The sequence below is a fragment of the Cetorhinus maximus genome, chromosome 15, assembly GCF_964194155.1.
Source record: "Cetorhinus maximus chromosome 15, sCetMax3.hap1.1, whole genome shotgun sequence".
Classification (NCBI taxonomy): Eukaryota; Metazoa; Chordata; class Chondrichthyes; order Lamniformes; family Cetorhinidae; genus Cetorhinus; species Cetorhinus maximus.
The window spans coordinates 91,271,551-91,293,940 of NC_135893.1; the positions used below are offsets into that span (position 1 = coordinate 91,271,551).

At 42.6% G+C, this 22,390-nt stretch overlaps 1 protein-coding gene across 1 annotated transcript in view; it reads right to left on the reverse strand.

Annotated features, from left to right (window-relative positions):
• Positions 1-22,390, reverse strand: part of cacna1ha (calcium channel, voltage-dependent, T type, alpha 1H subunit a) — a 610,320-nt gene that overhangs the window by 69,360 nt on the left and 518,570 nt on the right. Inside the window, exons 23-28 of the mRNA XM_078558934.1 lie at positions 20,586-20,712; positions 19,368-19,493; positions 18,834-18,923; positions 17,875-18,067; positions 10,124-10,275; positions 7,892-8,001 (exon numbers count right to left, since the gene is read on the reverse strand). Of these exons, the coding sequence (XP_078415060.1) occupies positions 7,892-8,001; positions 10,124-10,275; positions 17,875-18,067; positions 18,834-18,923; positions 19,368-19,493; positions 20,586-20,712 (798 nt within the window). The remainder of the gene's footprint in view (positions 1-7,891; positions 8,002-10,123; positions 10,276-17,874; positions 18,068-18,833; positions 18,924-19,367; positions 19,494-20,585; positions 20,713-22,390) is intronic.

Below are 22,390 nucleotides of genomic sequence, written 5' to 3' on the forward strand. Positions count from 1 at the left end.
TTGCTTGTCCTGCTTTCTACCCTTAATTAGCACATTCCTTAGATAATATCACCACCTTCAACACCTCTTTGTCCTTTTGTCTATGACATCTTTTGGCTATCTCCACCTATCACTGACCCTCTATCCAGCTCTATTTGTCCCACCCTCCCTTAAACCAGCTTATATTTCACCTCTCTTCTATTTTTACTTAGTTCTGTTGAAGAGTCATACGGAATCGAAACGTTAACTGTGTTCATCTCCGCAGATGCTGCCAGACCTGCTGAGTTTTTCCAGGTATTTTTGTTTTTGTTTTGGATTTCCAGCATCTGCAGTTTTTTGCTTTTATTTATTGTCCATCCCTATTTGCCCTTGAGCAGGTGTTGGCGAGCTGCCTACAATTGAGTGGCTTGCTAGGCCATTTCAGAGGGCAGCTAAGTGCCAATTATTTGCAATTTTTAAACAAAAGGTGCATCTGCAATCTTCACTTTTGATGTATTTCAGCAGAAAACTGCAATTGTTCAGGGCTTTAGTGAGACCACATCAGCAGTACTGTGTACTGGTGTCTGTACCAGTGGAAGGATGCACTTTCCTTAGAAGGAGTGCAACAAAAGCTCATTGGATTGACTCATGGGATGATAGAGTTGTTTTATGAGGAGAGCTTGAGTAGAATGGGCCTCTGGAATTTAGAAAAATCAGTGGTAATCACATTGAAATATATAAGATACTCAGAGGGCATGACAGTAGAGAGGCCCTGCCCCCTGGCTAAAATGAGGGGGCATAGTCTCAGGGTAAGAGGTTGGCCATTTAGGAATGATGTCAGGAGAAATTTCTTCACTCAGGGGGTTGTGAACCTTTGGAACTCTTGGCCCCTGAGGGTTGTGCATGCTCAGTGGTTTTGCATTGACAAGGCTGAGATTGAAAGATTTTTGAATTCTAAGGGAATCAAGGGATAGAGGAATCGTGGGAAAGTGAGGCTGAGGACAAGCCTTAATCTTATTAAATGGTGAAGCCACTTGAGGAACCACATGGCCTACTCCAGCTCCTAATGTGTATGTTCTTCTATAAATTCCATTTTAACAGAAATGTTTGTTTTGAAGGTAACATCAATTGTAATATCTCTACACTAAATGTTTGCTGAGATGATACATTTGGAGAGCTGATTCCAGAGCTTAGGTCTGAAACTGTAACAAGGGTAACATAACAAAAAAATCGATTTCTTTTGAACACGGATTCTAGATACAAGGCAACTGTAGTTTTAGTGATTTTCATAATAGCATTTAGCAGTTGAAATAAATATGATTTCAGAATCCTGGGGAAAAATTTTCCCCCCGTTGGGGGCGGGCAGAGGTGGGCACAAACCTGATCGGCGCCCCCAATTGGGGACAGGCTGCCATTTTACATGGGCGGGCCAAATAAGGCCTGCCCATCGTGACACGCGCCTGGAAGCGCTGAGCGCTCCCTGTATGGGCTGAGGGGAATTCTGAATGGTTCCTTGTGCTCTTTCGTGAAAGAGCGCTTCAATCTCCTTGAGGCACGGAGCTGCCTCAGGGAGATTGAATCGATATTAAAATTATTAAATAAAAGGTTTATAGATTTATTTAAAACATGTCCCATCTCATGTGACAGTGTCACATGAGATGGTACACGTATTTATATTTATGAGAAAAGTTTTAGTTATTGAATAAAAGCTTTAGGAAATAAGGTTTCCTAAAAAAATGCGAAGGCCGCTTGGCCTTCTTGCCTACCCGCCAACCGTAAGGTTGGACGGGCAGCGTTACTAATGACATGAGTTAATTTCTTAATGGCCTTAATAGGCCGTATACATATGTGGGCGCGCAGCCAACTCTGGCGTGCGCCCGCTGAACGAAATATCGCGGGACTGTGCGATGACATCGGGACGCACAGCCAACGTCACCACGCGTTATTTTACGCGTCAGTGTGTCAGGCGCGCCCCCGCACGCCGACTGAAAAGTTCTGCCCTATGACACAATCCTTCGTATGTTATACAGCTTAGTGTATGAATTCATCATATAAGGTACTGCAATGGAGTTTGCATGCATTTCAGTGAAAGACTTCAAGAACTATTCTGTAATACAAGAAACACCATTATGAGCTTTCTGCTGAATTCTTGCATAACTTTGTTAAATAAGAAAATAAACTCCTGAGGCTTGACATAAACAACATTGTAACATTTTTAGATCTTTTTGAAATAACTAACCAACTGTTTCTGTGAGCATTATATATAATTATAATGGCCATAATTTTCAAATAAATATTTGCAATGTTTTAAGTTGGTGTACTAGCATTACATGCCACAGGCTAATGGGTTGCAGCTCATCTCACCCATAATGAGTTCCTGATTTCATGCAGGCCATAGAGTGATGAGTGCTTCCCCAAAGAGGGAATGACTTAAATGACTAGGAACATGTATCTTTGTCTAGGATTGGGAGACCCAAGATGAGATAAAAAGAACAAGTAAAAGTGTACTTTTAACAAAGTTGCAATTGTGAATCATTGATATCAATGCAGTCCTCTTCTAAATATAGGTGCAAGGATGAAGCCTATTTAAAGCCTATTTCATTATTTCTTCATTGGATCATAACTGAGTTAAGAAGTATATTTTCTTCATTTTAATGTGTCCCCCAAATCAGCAAAAGTAATCCTCTTTAGTCACTAAACATATTATCATATTAAATTTAAGTTAATTATAATAAATTATTTGCATAGTCTTAAATTTAAGCATTTAATAGAACAAATATATTGATCCCTGCATTGTTGACTCTGAATTTATGGAATTAAGATCATGGTCATTGTAACTTGTTAGAAAATAGGTTCTGCACTCAAGGTTACATTATATTTGGAATCAACATATGAATTTATTTAATATTAACAACAAACAATGGTCCTATACTCATTCTATCCAAGGATAACTTTATTTACAATAAAAAAGGACAGAATGTTCTATGGAACTATTACATGCTGCTGGAAGAAAACGATGTCAGTACAATGTTAACAAAGGGAAGAAAACTGCTCAAAGCTGCATTCTGAAAGCATCATTCTTGGCAGTACAGCACATGAAACTTGTTCAGATTTCTGGCTGTATTTTCAATCAATCCTAGGCCACAGTTACATTGGCCTGAATTTTCCTGTCGGCCATTTGGGGGCGGGGCCCGCACGCCGACGGGAAAATGACGTGGGATGACGTTGGGAGGAACCCCTGACGTCATCCCGGTCCCTACAAATTTTTAGGAAGGCAGGCGGACAGCGAAATCAGCTGTCCAATGGCCAATTGAGGCCATTGACAGAGTAATTAAGATAATTAAAGACTCTGCCCGTCCAACCTTAAGGTTGGCTGGCAGGCCAGAAGCCCCGGTGAGCTTCTGATAATACATGAAACCTCATCCGCTGGCGGGATGAGGTTTCATGTCATTTTAAAAAAAATTTAATACATCTTATGTGATATTTATTAACATGTCCCATCTCATGTGACATAGTCACATGAGGTGGACATGTTAATAATTTTTAAATTTTTCTATTTTTAAAGTTTTTTGGACTGTCACTAATCTCCCTGAGACAGCACTTAGTCTCAGGGAGCAGTGCGCTCTTTTTCGCCCATGCGCAAAAGAGCGCACTTTGACAGCTGGGGATTCCCAGCATAGCGCTTCCTGTTGGGCAGACCGCTGGGCGGGCCTTAATTGGCCCACCCACTCAAAATGGTGGCAGGCCCCGTTTCGGGTGGCGGGGGTCGCTGTCTGCCCGCTGCCGAGCTGGTGGGGCCTGCATGCCCACCAAGGGCAAAATTCTGCCCATTGTGTAGAATACTTCATTAAAGCTGTTTTCACATGATTTAAGTGATATTTCAGCACTTTGACATCTAGGAGCTTGATTTGTGTTGTATAATAATTTTAAGATCAATTATTGTCTGGTCTAATCAACGGTATACAATAAGAAGAAAAGCATCTCATGAATTTTCTGTTCAAATGATGATGACCGAGGCATTGTAGAATGTATTTCGAAAGAGATGCACAGGGATTGATCCACAGCGATGAGATAAAGAAAAAATAAATTGTTGGTTAAATTACCCTGGAATAGTTCATGTGAAGCTGATTGCCAAGGTCCAGTTACGCGCAGTCTCACTAAATGTATTCTGTACAGCACAGGAAGTTAAGAAAAGGAAAAAAGAAACAAATATATAATTTATCTTTTCCCTATAATTCTGTAACAAATCATCTATGTGTTGCGCCCTGCAGGTGTTGGTACTTTTTTCTTTCAGAAGCACTTTCTTTATTGACTTAATTCTTTCCTTCTGAGTTTTCACAAGCTGCTAAGAATATTTCATCGAGGTAATGCTCGGTATGTCTACGGGTCAAGATATTATTAAGATTATCTGACTAAATAGAACCCTTGCAACTGAGGGCTCTATTGGAGTTAGTTATTGTGTCAAAAATAAAGCTTCCCATCTAAGATACTAACCAGAAGGGATGTAATAATATTGTAGCTCTCCTTTCTATGTTATTTAATCAAAGTCATTGCGCTGAATCTTGCTGGAGCGGAGCATCTTGCAGCATTTGGCATTTCTAAGATAGTTTTCTGCCCCTTCAGCTCAAAAAACTTTTGCATTATAATTTTGGTGGAACTCTGAACTGCTAATGGTGTAGCAATGGGAGCGGGACATCTGGAACCTGAATGCACAGTAGCATTAACAGTGCATCTCCTTAACCAAAAATTTAACTATTGAAAAATAAATCGAGGAACAATAGAGAAGGAAAGTGAACTAGAGTGGGTGAATTAAAGTAACTCAGGTAAAGAAAGGGAAATTAAAAGCAGGAACGAAAGGTTGTATTAAGTGAGAGAGAAAAAGGAGAAAAGGGAAAAGTAAGGAAAAATCATAAAATGTCACTTTATTTTACAATTTTTTAAATCTCTAAAGAACAATTTACCACCTGAAGGAATTAAACTTCACTGTTTAAAGTGTTCCCTTTCCAAGCCAGAAAGGTTGAATCGCATTGCATTAACAATTATGTCTTTTGAAGGCACTTATGCTCTTAATTACAACACTTAATTTTCTGCAGCACATTTACTGGGAAATTAGTGGTTAAATCCAGCAAGTTCTTAGAAATAACAGGAAGGCTAAGAGAGTGATACTGTTCTTGCAAAGCAGATGATGGAATGCTGTAAATCGACCACCAAGTTCTGGAAATAAACAACTCATGGCATGTCACTTAATCCCTAGAATTTGCTGGTCAATTTACGGATTAATCATGTTATTAACACACTGTTAATTTTCCAGAAATAGTTGCACCCCCATCATTGTTTTTTTTGGCAGTGTAAACAGCTCCATATTTTGTTGATAGCACGCAGTGCTATTGCAATGATCTCATCATGGTTGATAATAAAAATGTCTCTTTCCTGTAAATTAAAAGGCTGACTTTGATTTTGTCAGCCTATGGAAACTTTTGCAGGCTTTTTCATTCTGTGCTAATGGACAATCCTTAATTTAGCTCCCGGAAAAGGACATTTTGAGTGCTTTACCACAGCTTACACCACCTCCATTCGTCACTACTATACTGTGTTTCTTCTGACACCACCCTGCTACTCCCGATTTTTGTTGCAAGATTTGCACGTGACTTCTCAAGTCTCGATGTTGCTACAGGAATCAGGCCAGCAGTATTTTAGTAATTATTCACTTTTGATACACATCTAATTGGCTACTAAAATTTATTCATCCTGTGGTGTGTGTATCAATAGTGCAGTATCAGCAATGCAATATCAATACCCAAGCCAACTTTCCCTTCAAGCAAGCTCCTATTCTCTCTCTCTTCCTAAGAGGGCATTGGTGACCATTGACTTCCATGTTGTAAGAAATAGGGACATTTAAGAAACAGCGTTTTTTAGAACTGTACAGAACTCTCATGGAACTAGCTAGCACAGCATTTATTTCTCTCTCTCTCCTTCTCACTCCAAAAAAAAACATAAACAATTCTAAGGAATTAGGGACCAAGACAAGGTAGAGAAAACAGTCACAAAGATTGTGCTCCTCACACTGAGGTCAGTAGACTCTACAAACACACCTGAATCAATAGCAGAAAGCCTGCTGGCACCCTGAGTACCCCTGTGATCTCAAGCCAGGGTGGTTGGGGGTGGGGGAAGGGAGAGGGTCAGGGAGATCACCACCCTGACATCATGGGTACCTGTCCTGTATCCACTAATCAGGAGGGTTTGACACTGGGTAAGCCACCAGCACCTAGAAAAAGAGTATATTAATGAGTCCTCATCAGCTGGCAGTACACGCAGGGAGTGCCTTCTTCATATGGAAGATGGGCCAGGAAAGAGCGAGAAAGATGGGGGAAGAGTTCCCAAACACTTTGGCTAGAGACCAGAATGCTGCCATCACAAGCTACTGAGATCGACACATTCTGTGTCAACTGCCCGTTCATCCTCTGGGATCAGTGAGTCACTCTCAACTGTCACGGGTTGTATAATTTTCCTGCCTATTTAGTTAATACATCCTCTCTAAATTTACTTCTTAATAAACTCAAGAAACTACCTTAAAATTACTTACCAATACTCGACTGCTTATCTTAGGTACCTGTGGCTCCCGACCCCAAAATCTTACAATATGTGGGTCCATGGTTATGCTTGGCAAGGTACTGCAGTAGTTTTTCATTGCCTTCTGTAGGTTCTGGCTGACTATGGAGGCTTTCCCATTCTTACTGCCTGACATAGGCACATTGGAAGGGTTTGCAGGTTGATAAGCAACTTGTTTTGCCCCATTATGAACACACCTTCTGAGAAGCTCCTATTATATTTTAAAATTAACTCTTACTTAATTTCCTCTTCCAATCTACTTTTAATTCTGTTTGCTATCCTTCCCCAAATTGCATACCTCCTTACAATTGTCTTTTAAAATGTTCCTGTGTACTGTCTTGTCAAAGGCATTCCTAAAATCCACAAATGCTACGTCCACTGCATTTCGCACCCGCCCCTCCTGCTTTAGCATGTGTTTCCTCCTCAAAAAATTCGATGAGGTCTGACAAGCATGATCATCTCTTGAAATCCATGCCAATTACTTCTAACTATTCTCTGTTTATCAATTAATTCATATTTAATTAATGGATCTGAAATTTTCCTGGCATAAATGTTGATCAAACTGGCCTGTAATAACTTCATCTCATTTTTGTAAACTCCAATATTACATTGGCCAATCTCCAGTCCTCTGGCAATATTGACACTCAACAGATTCCTAAAATACAAGTTCTAGGGCCTCTGCAATTTCCTCCCTCAGGAATTATTGAGTTTAATGGATGATGATATATGATATCAGGCCGTAGTGTGATTTCTTCCTTTAGCCTAAGTAACTTATCGAACATTTTTCTTTGGTCCATCATAATATTGTTTGCCTCGCTCCCAACTACTTTAGGATTCAATTCCTTTCCAATCTCTTTAGTAAAGACTGAATCAAAATACTCACTTAATATCTGTCACTATCTCTACAAGTTGACAATTCTCTCCTCTCATTTTTAACTGTGCTCTTTTTACTGACATACATATGAAACACCTTACTATTACTTTTAATTTTTTTGAAACTCTTTCCTTAAATTCCCTCCTAGCTTTGCTTATTGTTTGTTTCTCCTAAATACATTATACACTGATGTGCTCATTTTCCACTCTTGTCCAGTTTGCAGTCAGGTTTCTGTTCAGCTTTAATGGAGAGGTTATGTAACATAATTTAAAAGGGAATTAAGTATTTGAAAAGCAAGCATATAGGAAAAGCAGCAGAGAAACAAGAAGATGGCAGATAGTTCTTGTTAAACAACTAGCGCCAGTACAAGTATGATGGATTGAATAGAGTCTTTCTTTGCTGCCATTTGTATAATTCACCATCAGGGATGTAACAGAAAAAGTGTCTTACCTGTCTTTAAAGAATCTCCTGAAGCCAAATGCAATGAGCTTAAGAATAGATTCAAAGACAAAGACGATTGTGAACACGTAGTTACAATACTTCAGAGCTTCTTCAAGTGACTGGGGAGGGCAAGATAAGGAAAACACATTATTAGAATACTAAAGTCAGATTATTGTGTTTAATGGATGATGATATATTATTAACTTTAATCAATAAGGAACAAACACTGCCAGCTACTGAGCATGTCCCACAAGTGACGATGATTCACCAGTCCCAAATGCATAAACATGCTCTTTCCATGAATGGAAATAAAAATATAATGCAGTAGATCACAACAAACATCTTATTTGTGAGCCAGGGTTGTATTTGTTTGTGTTAACAATGATTTATCCTCTACAAGGAGTTGACCTTTCACCTCACCAATGTAAGTTCAAATCTAGCCAAGCCTAGTGGGATGGAAAATATTCTTTGTTTCCGATTTGAAGTGAATTTGAACCGTCTCAATCCAGTTCCAGAGGCCACAGTGGGCTGGATTTTGCCAAGATCTGTGGGACCCCAATGAAGGAAGTAGCTATGGTGGGGTGCTGTTCATGATCTCCTCATAGGTAGCCAATAAAAAACTACATCCAGGAGCCCTATCCGATTAAGGACCCCTCCTCAGGATGGCCTGCAGCTGCAGATGTAGCTCCCTGGCACCCAGGGCTCTGTGGGGGGACTCAAAGGTGGCAATGGCCAGGCTTCAGCCTCAGGGCCAGGACCATGCACCACCATGAAGATCTGGCAGCATCACTAGTTAGCTACCCGCCACTGCTGGGCAAGATCGCATAGAGGCAGGAATATGTTGGAGATCCCCTAATTTTTCTCTTGTTCCTGCCTGCAAATCTGTCTCTGAGGAACCAGGAAAATTTAACCCAGTGTGTCAGTATATCAAAAATGTTACAGTGGAAGAATGCAGCTTTTCTGACAATGAAGAAGTGGCACATTAATGTAGCAAAGCAGCAGAAGCTTATTCTCCACCTAATTGTACTGTACCTGCCCTAACTGCGCTGTACATGGCTTGCATATACTTGGCTCTGACGCTGCATCCCTAAAAGTGGGGATGTTCACTGATGATTGCACAATGTTCCACACCATTCGTGACTCCTCGGATACTGAAGCAGTCCATGTCCAAATGCAGCAAGACCTGGACAATATCCAGACTTGGGCTGACAAGTAACAAGTAACATTCATGCTACACAAGTGCCAGGCAATGCCCATCTCCAACAAGAGAGAATGCAACCATCGCCCCATGACATTCAATGGTGCTAACATCGCTATATCCCCCACTATCAACACCTGGGGGTTACCATTGACCAGAAACTGAACTGGACTAGCCATATAAATACTGTGGCTGCAAGAGCAGGTCATAGGCTAGGAATCCTGAGGCGAGTAACTCACCTCCTGACTCCCCAAAGCCTGTCCACCATCTACAAGGCACAAGTCAGAAGTGTGTTGGAATACTCTCCTCTTGCCTGGATGAATGCAGGTCCAACAGCATTCAAGAAGCTTGACACCATCAAGGACAAAGCAGCCGCTTGATTGGCACTCCTTCCACAAACATTCACTCCCTCCACAACCAACACACAGTGACAGCGGTGTATACCATCTACAAGATGCACTGCAGGGACTCACCAAGGCTCCTTAGACAGTACCTTCCAAACCCACGATAGCTACCATCTAGAAGGACAAGGGCAGCAGATGCATGGGAACGCCACCACTTGGAATGTTCCCTCCAAGCTACACACCATACTGATTTGGAAATATATCGCCATTTCTTCACTATCACTGGGTCAAAATCCTGGAACACCCTCCTTAACAGCACTGTGGGTGTACCTACACCACATGGACTGCAGTGGTTCAAGAGGGCAGCTCACCACCACCTTCTGAAGGGCAATTAGGGATGGGTAATAAATGCTGGCCTAGCCAACGATGCTCACATCCCATGAATGAATAAAAAAAGTAAACATTCAATAAACCTGTGCTAATATTTCCCAACCTTGATGAGAATAAAAGTCATAAAGAAAACAAGTTTTGTGAACTACACATTTTAAAAGCTAGTAAACTGAAGTGTTATGTGGTGTCACCAAATTCTTTTATTACAATTGTTAACAAACCCGAAAGTTTAAATTCACAGTTTGTGGGCCATCACAAGCACTTTCAAACTATATCAAGGTTATCGTCTGCCTTTTTGCGCACACTTACAGTTGGTTGGTGGTAGTGTTCCATGGACATAGTGACAACATTTATACCAATAATAAATGTGATAAATAGATCCAGGTAGTGGTTGGTGCACAACTTATGGATGTAAAGTCGAGCAGGGGAGTAATCAGCATAATAAGGTCTGCGCTGGGCTTCTGGTGGAGACAAGAGTACAGAAAAAAGACTTGATTACTTTGAACTTTCATAGGGAAAATAATAGACAGCAATGTTCACATATTTGTTTGTTATGTTCACAGATTGAATATACTAAAATCATTTCTTAGCTAATCCTGGCATGAGTCAGCACCAACTAATGCATATTTTCTGGTTTACTGGATCTGAACTAAAGTATGGATTATTATTGGTGGTGGTGTAGACATACGCTGCATTTTTTCATTGTGTTATAGACTAAGAATCCCACCATTAAATCCCAGATACCACTGATATTTACACTCCCAGACCATAACCTCCAAATCATCAATGTGAAACCTGGAGGGGTGGATGGGTCGGAAGGAGTGACAATAAAGCTAAGAGGCCAATGTCACATCATTTCCGTTTATCTAAACCACCAGTGGAATAGCCTTGAGATTGCATGCAAAGGAGCACAGCTAGTCCAGCAACTCTTACAGCCATACAGCAATGTCTGAGTGCAAGATATACAACAAGAGGATGAGCTTTTTTTAAAATAAAAGATGGAAATTCCATAAGTCAGTGGTAAAAATTCACACATGCAATGTTGTGGGCTTCTGTTAAAGACATTTCCTAAACAATGTAATAATTCAATTAGTGAGTTAAACAGTAATTAATTGTTTTTAACACTAACATTTATGTAGCAAGAGAACCTTGGATCATACTAATAACTTTGTCACAGAGCTCTGCTATGAAGAGAAATAAAGGGCAGAATTTTCCGTCTGGTGGCGGGGTGGGGGGGGGGGGGGGGGGGGGGCGCGAGGGCGAGCGGGCGTGGGCGGGTATGGACCCAATCGCCGCCTACAATTGGGTCCACTCCGCCATTTTACATGGGCAGGCCAATTAAGGCCCGCCCAGCGTATTTCCCGACTCCCAAGGATTGTGGGAGGGTGCGAGTGGCGATGGGCGTGCACAGACCGCTGGGTCCAATGGCGGCCCGACAGTCTGTTTAAAAGAAGGCCTGGAAGCCTTTTGTAGGCTGCTCACAGCTCACAATGGCCAGAGCTAGGCCGCAGCAGAGGGGTTCGGGTGAGCAGGCCAGGCTGGAGGGTAGGCCTGCAGGGGGCTAATGCACCCCTCGTTTTTCTGATGACCGCCTTGCTGCCCTCCTCGAGGAGGTGGCAGCATAGTGGGAGGAGGAGGCCACCCCACACGACGAAACATGCCTAGGAGGAGATGGCAGAGGTGGTGAGCTCCCGCGACGTGGTGTGTTGCACCTGGATCCAATGCCACAAGCACTTCAACAATTTGTTGCGCTCTGATAGGGTGAGTACCATGTTGGCTTTGGGCATTTAACCCATCAGGTAGCCTTACCCTCTGCGCCTTCCCCCCAAGTTTGTGTTGTGACTGCATTGAATCATTGATGGCATCTTTGCTTTGCTGCCTAACCCTAACCCTAACCCTAACCCTAACCCTAACCCTAACCCTAACCCTAAAGATGAGTTTTCCCCCGAAGCACGTGTTGATCTGGGTCACACATGACTAGTTTGGGGGCAACCTGGAGGAGCTGCACCTAGGGACAGACTCAGAACTCCAGGACACGTCCTAGTCATGGTGATGAGATGGTGGAAGGCGAGCTTCAAGGTGGCATGGCAATGAACCATCCGCTGCCCTCTAAGCTGCACGTGCTTGCGCCTCCTTGCTATGGAAGGAAATACCATGTGGTTCCTAATGTGATGTAGGCAGCATGTGTCCAAAGGGGCGGTGGGGGATGGGGAGTAGGCCTAGCATCTTTGTCTGAGTGATCGGCAGCAGCGGGGTGAGGAGGCACTGGAGGCCTGATATGTCCCACTATGGTTGGGGTGTGCTGTGCGCAAACAGAATCCATGTGCAATTTGCCCTAATCAATACTCTTCTCTATTTTTCAGGAGAAGAATGCGCAGAACGCGGCCGAGCGTGTGAGGACTGGAGGTAGCCAGGCACAGCTCTCCATACTAAGTCGCTTCGCGCAGGGGGCCCTTGAACTGGAGAGGCGCCATGCATCCAGGTCTACTGGTGTCAGTGAGGCTGGGGTGCCACAGCCAGGTATTTATGCCTAACAGTGAGGTCAGCATTGTCCTCCCAACAGCCATAGCACTGATGATTGTTAAATTAGTTATTGTTGCAACATTGCTGGACCATTGGTTATGGAAGTTTGAGCGCATAATGAGCTCGGGGGACAGTGATGAACTTTGTCATTGTCTGCACGCCAACTGATCCACTGTCCTTGTTCTTATTTTCAGCATCATCAGAGCACGGCCGGGAGGAGGAGCAGAAGGTGCCCACTCTCACACCTAAGGGGCCTGAAGTTTCACCAGCATCACACCATTTCTGCAAGGCAGGCAACAACGCAGATACTAGCATCTCGGTGGGAATTAGAACAATGGCTAGTGTCCCAGGGCACAGTGCTAACAGCACTTCACACTTGCTGGAGGAGCTGGCAGAGACAGAGAGTGCCCATGGCACTAGCAGTCGGAGGACTGCAGGGGACCAGGCACATGCTCAGTCAGTGCCTGATGATGTGCCTCTGGAGTCATCTGCGACGCAGCAGATGCAAGAAATGCGGCCGTGTGTGCGGGAGCATCTGAAGGCGATACATGAGGCCATGCTTGGCATGGTCTCCGTGGTGGAGGAGTCTACACAGATGCTCGCCAAAGCAATGAGCCATATGTCTGAGCGCCAAGTGTCCTCCGTGGAGAAAGTGGTGACTCTCATGGAGAGCCTACTTCAGGAGACCCGCCAGGGCTTCCTGGGGATGCGCTCTGACCAGCAAGCCCTCACATCGGCAATGACCTCAGCGGGTCACTGCCAGTGTGGGAGATGGTGTGGGCATCAAGCTTCCCAGCTCATTGCCCATCCATCCACGGTGAGCAGGGAGGTCCAAAGTGACCTTACGTCAGTGCAGCTGCTGCCTATTGTCTCTGCGGGCTCCTCTCAGGGCGCTCCGGATGATGGCGGCAGCTCTTCCGCCCCTCTCCCAGTGACCGTATCATCTGATGAGGCTGCGACGACTGGGGAGATACCAGTGGCGGAACAGGCAGCTCCCTCCCAGGTGGGGCCAGCACAGGCTCTACGGGTCAGAGGATGACCGCCAAGGTCAACAAGGCCAACAGGACAGCAGAGTTAGCAGGCTGGCTCAGGTGCTACTCCGAGTGATGGGGCAGCACCAAGACATAGCACCTGTAAACAAAAGCATAAGGTGCCTTTTGCACACCATGGGTTTTTCATTAGTGCTTTTGTGTTGGGCCGAGATGAGGTCCTTCTGATTTCTTTTTGATTGTTAACACTATTGTTTTCTCTTTGTGATAAGTTCTTTTGCTTCATACATTAAATGCAGATGTGTGACCATGGCTGAGGGTGCCTCGTTTCTTCTGCATGTGTATGGTTGACAAAAACGTAATGAGTGATTTGTTGGACATTCAGCTTTATTTACAAGGCCCTTAGTTAGTGCTGCTGACCTGACAGATTTTGCACTCAGGTGTCGAGTATCGAGGCGGCAGCCCAGGCTTTCCTGGTGGACCATTTGTGTTGTGCTAGCTGAAGGCTCATTGGATTAAAGCATCTCGCGTGTCCCTGCCTCCCTGGAGTAGTTCCAGGTCAGCGTCTACCCCCTCATTGCTTCATTGCAATATTTAAACCAGACGGATTTTGATAGGCTCATCCTCGGAATCACTGCTGGACTTATCGTGTGCAGCCACTGCGTCGATGTCTTCATCGTCCACTGCGTCCCCCCTTTCCAGTGCAAGATTATGGAGAGCGCAGAATGCAACCACTATCACCGAGATACGATCTGGGGGGTACTGAAGTGGAGCGGACCAGGCACCGGAAGCTCATCTTGAGAAGACCGATGGCTCTTGCCACCACAGCCCTTGTGGAGGTGTGGCTTCTATTGTTACGCTGCTCAGCTTCTGTTCTTGGATGGTCGAGAGGCGACATGAGCCACCTTCTCAGGGGATAGCCCTGGTCACCCAGCAGCCATCCATCGAGCCGGGCCGGAGCACTGAAGAGCCCCGGCACCTGGGAGTGTCTGAGGATGTAGATATCGTGGGAGCCGCCTGGGTACCTTGCACAGACTTGTAGAATCAGCATCCTGTGATCACACACTATCTGTACGTTCATGAAGTGGATGCCCTTCCAGTTGACGAAGGCACTGGGCTCACCTGCTGGCGCCTTGATGGCCACATTTGTGCAGTCTATTGCATCCTGGACGCGGGGGAAGCCAGCAATGGCCGCAAAGCCTTTGGCTCACTGTGTCTGGCTTGCCTGGTCCCAACAGAAGTGGATGAAGGTCAATGCATGCCTGAACAGAGTGTCTGTGACCTGCTTGACACAAGTTTGGACAGCTGATTGGGTGACACCGCAAAGATCACCCAGCCCTGGAAGGAGCCAGGGGCATAGGAGTTGAGGGCAGCTGTGACCTTCAGAGCCACTGGCATGGGGTGTCTCCCCACACAGTTAAGGGATATCTCAGGCCCAATAGTTGATATATAGTTGACTGTCTCCCTTGAGAGACGGAGCCTCCTTCGGCACTGCACCTCAGACATAAAGAGGAAACTGCCTCACCACCTGTATAACCTGGCAACAGGATAGTGGCATCTTCTGCAGCCCCTTCCACCTTGGAGTACCTCTTGGCCCTGCGCCCCTTGTGCCTGCGCCTGTCCTCCCAAAGGCGGCTCCCTGGGAGGCTGAATGTGCACTCCTGGCCACCTCCCCCTTCTAGCCCTTCCTCCTCAGAGGAGCTGCCTCCAGTGGACAGATCGGCTCCCATAGCCAGGCTAAGGGAAGGTTTCCTGAAACCTGCAGGCCCAGAAAAGATTCCTCATTGCAGGCTGCTGACCTGAAGGTTAAGAGTCCAGAAAAAGCAGCTGGGATGCGTTCTGAAGTACTGCAGATCACACAGGCAAGTTTGAAAAACTATCAATAATAAACACTTCACAGAGCAGATTCACCACCTCACTGAGCCCTCTTATCCCGCCCATGGATGAGGTTAATACAAATGTCTCCTACCTGTCTGCCTGTTGTGCCTGTGCGCCGACCCGAAGATTACATGGGGGCTGAAAAATCGTCGTCGATTGAACACTAAAGGGCCTTAAGTGGCCCGTTAATTAATGGTGGGCGCATGTCGGACTTCATCGCACACCCGCCTAGCGAAATATTGCGATGGTGCGCGGTAACGTCGGGACTCTCGCCCGATGTCACCGCGGGTCATTTTACGCACGGAAGTGCAGGGCCCGACCCCCGCACGTCAAATGGAAAATTCTGCCAAAGTTAAGATAAATGTTTTAAAATACATTAAAGCCAAACAAACAATTACATGAGTGGATCTTGTTCATGATATGGGTCTAATTTGTTCTGCTCCCGCAATCAATGTGAGAAATATACCATGCAGTTATTACATGCTTGTTTTGCACTAACACATGCAATTTAGCATGCACTGCTACATTGCACAGTGCTAGGTTAGGGAAGATTTTATAGCGGAAGTCACCACTGAGAGAACAGGGGAGGGAGAAAGCCAATTATATAATAGCAGGAGGGTTTTTTTTTGAGTCTTCCAAAACAAATACTGTACATGAAAGAAACATTCCCCTTCCTGGCTTTTTACGTGTAACCGTGAAGCAAGTTGTTAGTAATTATTGTTACTTACCATGAAAGGCTAACAATTTAAACAACAATTATAAAAATATGCAAGAGATATTCACGACCTAATCCATCTGGAGTTCATTTGGGGAGTATTTCATTCTTGACTCTATTGTGATGCACACATTACTTGGATTTGTTGTTGCAATTCCTCTCAACTTATATAAAGATAATCACGGGGTTCACTCTCTGCCATTTGTTTGGCCAGTAATAACAATGTGTTTTCATTGCCATAATGGTTAGTTTTATTCAAATATATTTATTAATATCACTAATTATCTTGCACATTGTTGTACATCTAGGACAATGTATAGGTTTTATTGCTATAATGGCACTATTAAAATCATATTGATTCTATGGTTTGCTGCAATAATACAAATGTTGTAGGACCTAAACCATGCATGATAATCTTCCTTGCAGGGCATAAACTCTTTTCCATTAATGATATTGCTGGTGAGAAAGACAGAGAGAAGTCATAACGTATAAATAGTTGCAGGATTGGACAAGCAGCGTCCAAACTGCCACCTCAAAGAGGTTATAAAATGACAGCACAATGCCTGTTTTGGTAAGATTCTTGAGTGACATTTCTGAAAGAGAAGTGATGATCAGCCAATCCTGGTGGGTTACTGACCTCAGTATGTTTGATTTATTTAGGTTCCTCCAAGGGCAAGGGAGTGCTCTGAACATCCTGAGCTGTGGAAGTCCAGTCCTCCCTTAATGAAAAGTTATAATTCTGCAGTGCCTGAGCTAAAATGTGTCATGAATATATTTATAAGGCATTATGATTCATAGAACGTAATTGCAGATAGAGTTATAGAATAGAATTTCACCTTTGCACAGAGGCCCAAGGAATTACATTAAAATTTAGACTCATATCTTTTCAAGCATTTTATACTGTGTAGTCATTTTTTGAGGAGTGAGAAACAGATCTACATTGATAGGACAACTAGGTTGTATCAAACAGTCTAAACGTAAGCCATGGAAAAGTCTACAATATTGACCATCCTACCCTCTTGCCTAAAGGAGGTCAGGAGTGGGGAGAAGCAATTTTGTTTTTTATTTGTGATTAGAATAACTAAATGCTGAAACATAACACAAACAACAGCCGGAATTTTCCAGCCCCTCACGCCAACGGGATCTTCTGGTCCCGCCGATGAGATTGGAGATTTCATTGGCTTGCTGGCTCTACCATCTGCTGTAGCAGGGGGCTGGAAAATTCCGGCCAATAAATTTTACAATTTTTCGATGAAACTGCCTAGCAGCAGAAGGACATATTCCTTCTAAGCACAATACCTATATTGTAGTAGTTGATAAACAGGTTGTGACAAAGGACAGCACTTAAACATACAGCACAAACCACACATCTTTCTGAGTCTGCCACATTCAACCAAAACTTTGGGACTTCTCAGGGTTACTGCTTATGGCAAATATGAAGTGGAGAAAAAAAATAATTAATTTTTCCTTACAATCAAATATATTTTCCTATTTTTCTCTACCATCTAATAAGGTACGTGTTGTATAATAACATGAGATTTCTATAAATGGCAATCAGGGAATGTATACTTCTGAAAAGTGTATGTGAAGTCCATTTAAGAACTAGTTGTTGGGAAAATATAATTATATAACAAACATCTTATTGGGAAACAAAAGAGATGCTTTATTCTTGACCAGCAGATATTGTTGTATTTCTTCCCAATACCCCCAACCCCAACAAACACCATACGTGATTTAATCTGAAAGAATTAGGAATTTTTTCAGGTTAAAAAAAATTGAAATAAATTATATCTTAAAAAATAACTGCAATGCAATCAGTCTTTTCAGGGCATCATGCAATGTGAGCTTAGCATGCACTGGCATGCTATGGGGATCACATTTCCTTCCCAGTTTGGAAACAGGCAAGGCTCAGAAAGATTAAACGTACTACCGACCAGCCAGGCACAGTTCCTTACTCCTGCGCTTTTTCTCCAGCCTTCGCAGACGTTTCTCCTCCTGCCGGCGGGCCTCCTCAGCCTCCTGGTGCTGCCGGCACTTATGGAAGTTCTCCACCACCACCCCCACGAACATGTTTAGCACAAAGAAGCTCACAATCAGGAGAAAGGAGATGAAATATAGGAGCATCCATGGGTTGTGGTTTCTTTGCGGCTGCCAATTGGAAAAGAATGTGCAGGGGGCAAGGAAAGAGCAGATTTAGAACAAACATTGTGCAAATTAATTTCTACCACCAGATTCTTCATAAAATAAACAAATAGAACATTATTGATTTCATGTTACAATCATTTCCATTAGTTTGCACAGAGATGTTTTACAAAAGCTTGATAGAAACAAAGGGCACATTGAATTTACAGCACAGAAACAGGCCATTCGACCCAACTGTTCTCTGCCATTGTTTATGCTCCACGTTGAGCCTCCTCCCACCCTAACTTCATCTAACCATATCTGTATACATATCCTCCGCCATATTGATGAAAGGTCACTGGCCTGAAATGTTAATTCTGTTTCTTTCTCCACAGATACTGCCTGGCCAACTGAGTGCTTCCAGCATTCACTGTTTATCTTCTCTCATGTACATATTGAGCTTTTCCTCAAATGCAGCTATGCCAGTCTCCTCAACTAACCCTGTGGTAGCAAGTTCCACATTCTAACAACTCTCTTGGTAAAGAAGTTTCTCCTGAATTCTGTATTGGGTTTATTGGGAACGATCTTTCTTATGCCCAGTTTTGGACTCCCACAGCTGTAAATATTGCAAATAATCCTGCCATAAAATTGAATTACTACTATGCTTACAAAAAGCACTGTTAGTTCTGGTTTTATACATCTATTGCATCTCATTCTGTATGAAATGTAAAAACAAACTGTAGATTGAGTTTAAATTGTAGCAAAGGCATTACATGGACTATTTTAGTATTACCTGCTTATCTATTCCCAAAGCGTCGAGACCATCGTACATTATATTTACCCAACCATCTTTGGACGATAAAACAAAGAGTGACATCAATGCCTAGAAAGCAATAGAAAGAGATACATGTATCAGTTTTCCTAGGGTATTTGGTCTCCTTTCAAAATGAATGCAAAGATTGATAAATAAAATACAACAAAATTATCTGGAAAAAGAACAAAATGACATTGTTTATTTGTCGACCTCAGAATTATTGTCAGATGATAATGGAGGTTATACCACCAGCCATGTTTTCTGTCCACATTAAATAAATTGGCAGAGTGCTCTTCCATTATTGGATCAGAGAACTAATAAAGGTACTACTCCAACTTCACATCCCATGTTATAGACACCAGTACTTTACCAAAAACAGCCCTGTGATTTCCAGACTTTTTTTCTGTCTCCTTTTCAGAAGAAGGGTATTACATTTACTAATGTAATAAGTGCCTTTTTACATCATGCATTCTCTAACTGATTATTCCATTAAATGTACAACTTAAAACATACCTGTCCCAGATTATCAAAATTATATTTACGGCGCACCCATTTGAAATTAGCTTGCAAACATTCCGATTTGTTTGTGATATTTCTGGTGTCATGTCCATCACAGTGGTAGAACTTGCCTTTAAACAGCTGCGGAAAAAAAAAACAGATTTAGGAAGAACAATTTTAATTCATTTATACTACATTAGGGTTAAAAAGCACAGTAGCCCTTTTCAACCCCTTGCTCTAAAACCCTACCTACCTGCTTTCCAGGAACTTAATCAAAATTTACATTTCCCATTGGGGGAGCTGCCTATGGATGTGTGACCAGTAGCAATAGCTCACTGTGATTATTCAGATGAGGCCCATGGTACAATTTCTATCAATCCTCAGGCCACTGGTTCAGATGCCTGCTGCTTTTTGCACAGCTAAGTGTGGACCCAAAAACAGGCCCAGACAAATTTCTATCCCATAAAGCTTTCAAAATGATTCTCTATAAATGCTTAAAGCTAGAAAATAGAAAAATTCACATCATGCTGAACGGGTTAACAGGTAGGACCAGGAGAGTTTTAACCTCCAATCATTGTTCCAGATTACAGCACATGATTGAGATAGAATATAACAGTAGAAAAGAAGGAATGTTTTTAGCCATATCGTTCAAGCTTTACAAAATTGTTACATCTAAAGTCTTGAAACAAATATACACAGCTTTCAAAATAGAATGCATTAAACATATATGCATATCTTGTGGTTCTGGTACCCTTGAGACACTTCAAATTTCTTCTGAGAAATTAGAAGCAAGTATTTCCTCTGCTGCCTAGATGTAGTAGGTCATCTATATTTGTGTTTATGATTTTCTGCTGCATAGCTCAATCTCCCTTCATGAGATAGTGTCGGTCAATACCTGTGATTAAGTCCTAAGGACACAGGTAATACGGATTTCAGATAGCTAAGCAGCACTGTTATGAACTGGATTTTGCATAAGAGCTGATTTTTATTCTTGCCACAATGACATTACTTGGAAGTACCTGATGAGGTATTTCTTTAACATTTAGATTGTTCTACTGGATGTTTGCAAATAAATAAAAAGATATTTTCATGAACATGCTCGTATGAAGGCTTTTAGTGCATCACAATCTAACTTACTATGGTTGCTAAATCCAGCTTTAGTTATTTGATTGTGTGAAGTCATATTTCTGGGAAAAAAATGCTTTGACCTTTCATTAGCAATATCATATTTACCTGGACCCCCAGGATTCCAAAAATGATGAAGAAAGCACAGCAAATGAGTACGATATTCCCAATGGGTCTCAGGGAAGTTATTAAGGTTTCTACTACCAGTTTGAGGCCTGGAGCTCGACTGATGACTCTAGCAAAAGAGATAAATTGCTGTCAGCAATCATAATCAATGGAATTGGAAGTTCTCAGAGTTATCAATAACGACAGCGAAAGAAAATGTGCTTGCATAGCAAAATGAAGGTAGTTTGATGAGGTTGCCCATGTGATCATATGGGAAAAGGACTGCAACAAAAGCATTAACATTGAGCTTGTGTAGAGAATGTAACTTGACTCTTCCCATTTGAGTTATATCCGGCTAAAGATCAAAATAGTCCCTTTGGATTTCTTACAATGGGGAATATCTATCACCAGCTCACCAAAACCTGTTTGCTAATTTTCTCACTTAACGCACTTCAAAGCATGTAATAACTGTATATTATTTAGTAGTTCAAGATAGGTGCTATTTCTAAGTGATCCAGTTCCACGTAAAATTAATTTCACTACCTTTGGATAAAATATTATAATACATGCAAATATATTTAGACACAAGTAATCTTCCTATCATTGAGTTATCTATCATAGCTACGCACATATTTACTCTCCATGTATCCAGTGGTAACATAGAGCGTTCTTTTCAACTTCAGCAAGATAGAAAATTGGTGATATCAGCTTGTCTGCCAATTGTACACCCTTCCCAACTTGCCTTCTTGTTGGCCTCAATGGCAAGGAACCTCAAGTGGGCTACATAACAACTGGGGTGTTCAATACGCAGAGATTCTACTACCGCCCATTCTCCACCACCGCTAATAATAAGTTACCCCCGCAGCCTTCCTCAAAAGATCTCTACAGTGATCTGTTGTCTGGGTTGGCTAATAGCCACCATCTACGACAGCGGTCCAGGACTGCAGAATTCCTTTCCATAGCTAGGGTTGCTAGTTTATTGGTAAATCTGAGAAACGGTTAGCTCACGCTCAATCTGTCTTGTCAATTAGAGCTTTATTTCACCATAAACAGTGCTGCTGAACAGAGCTTAACCTCACCATTCCCTAGTGGATATGATTTCCTCTAGCTGCCACGTACAGCAACATCACAGACAAATGCAAGAAGATTTCATCTGATTGATACTTGCTACAAGATTGTGAACCTATTCTTTTGAAAAGCAGTTAGAAGTTCATTACACATAGCAAATAAAGGAAATCCTCTCATTTTGGTTACTGTACAGACCGATTGGAGGGAAATAATCCATGACATTATGTATGTGAATGCATGGAGTGTGGTAAATAAGACTGGTGAGTTACGGGTGCAGTTTGTCATATGGAAATATGATGTTGTGGCTATAACAGAGGCCTGGCTCAAAGAAGGGCAGAACAGAATATTAAATATTCCTTGATACAAGGTGTTCAGGAAAGATAGGAAAGGAAGGCAATGGGGAGAGATGGCAGTATAGATTAAGGAGAGCATTGCAGTGCTGGAGAAAGAGGATGTCCCAGAGGGGACAAGGACAGAATCTATTTGGTTAGAGCTAAGGAACAAAAAAAGTGCAATGATATTGCCTGGTGTAGTGTATTGGCCACCAACTAGTGGAAAGGATATAGAGGAACAAATTTGCAAGGAAATTATAGAGAGGTGAAAAAATTATAGAGTAGTTATAACGGGGGACTCTATTAATCCGAATAAAGACTGGGATAGTGGTAATGTAAAGGGCAGAGAGAGGCAAGAGTTCCTAGTGTGTTCAGGAAAATTTTCGACAACAGTATGTTTCCACTTGA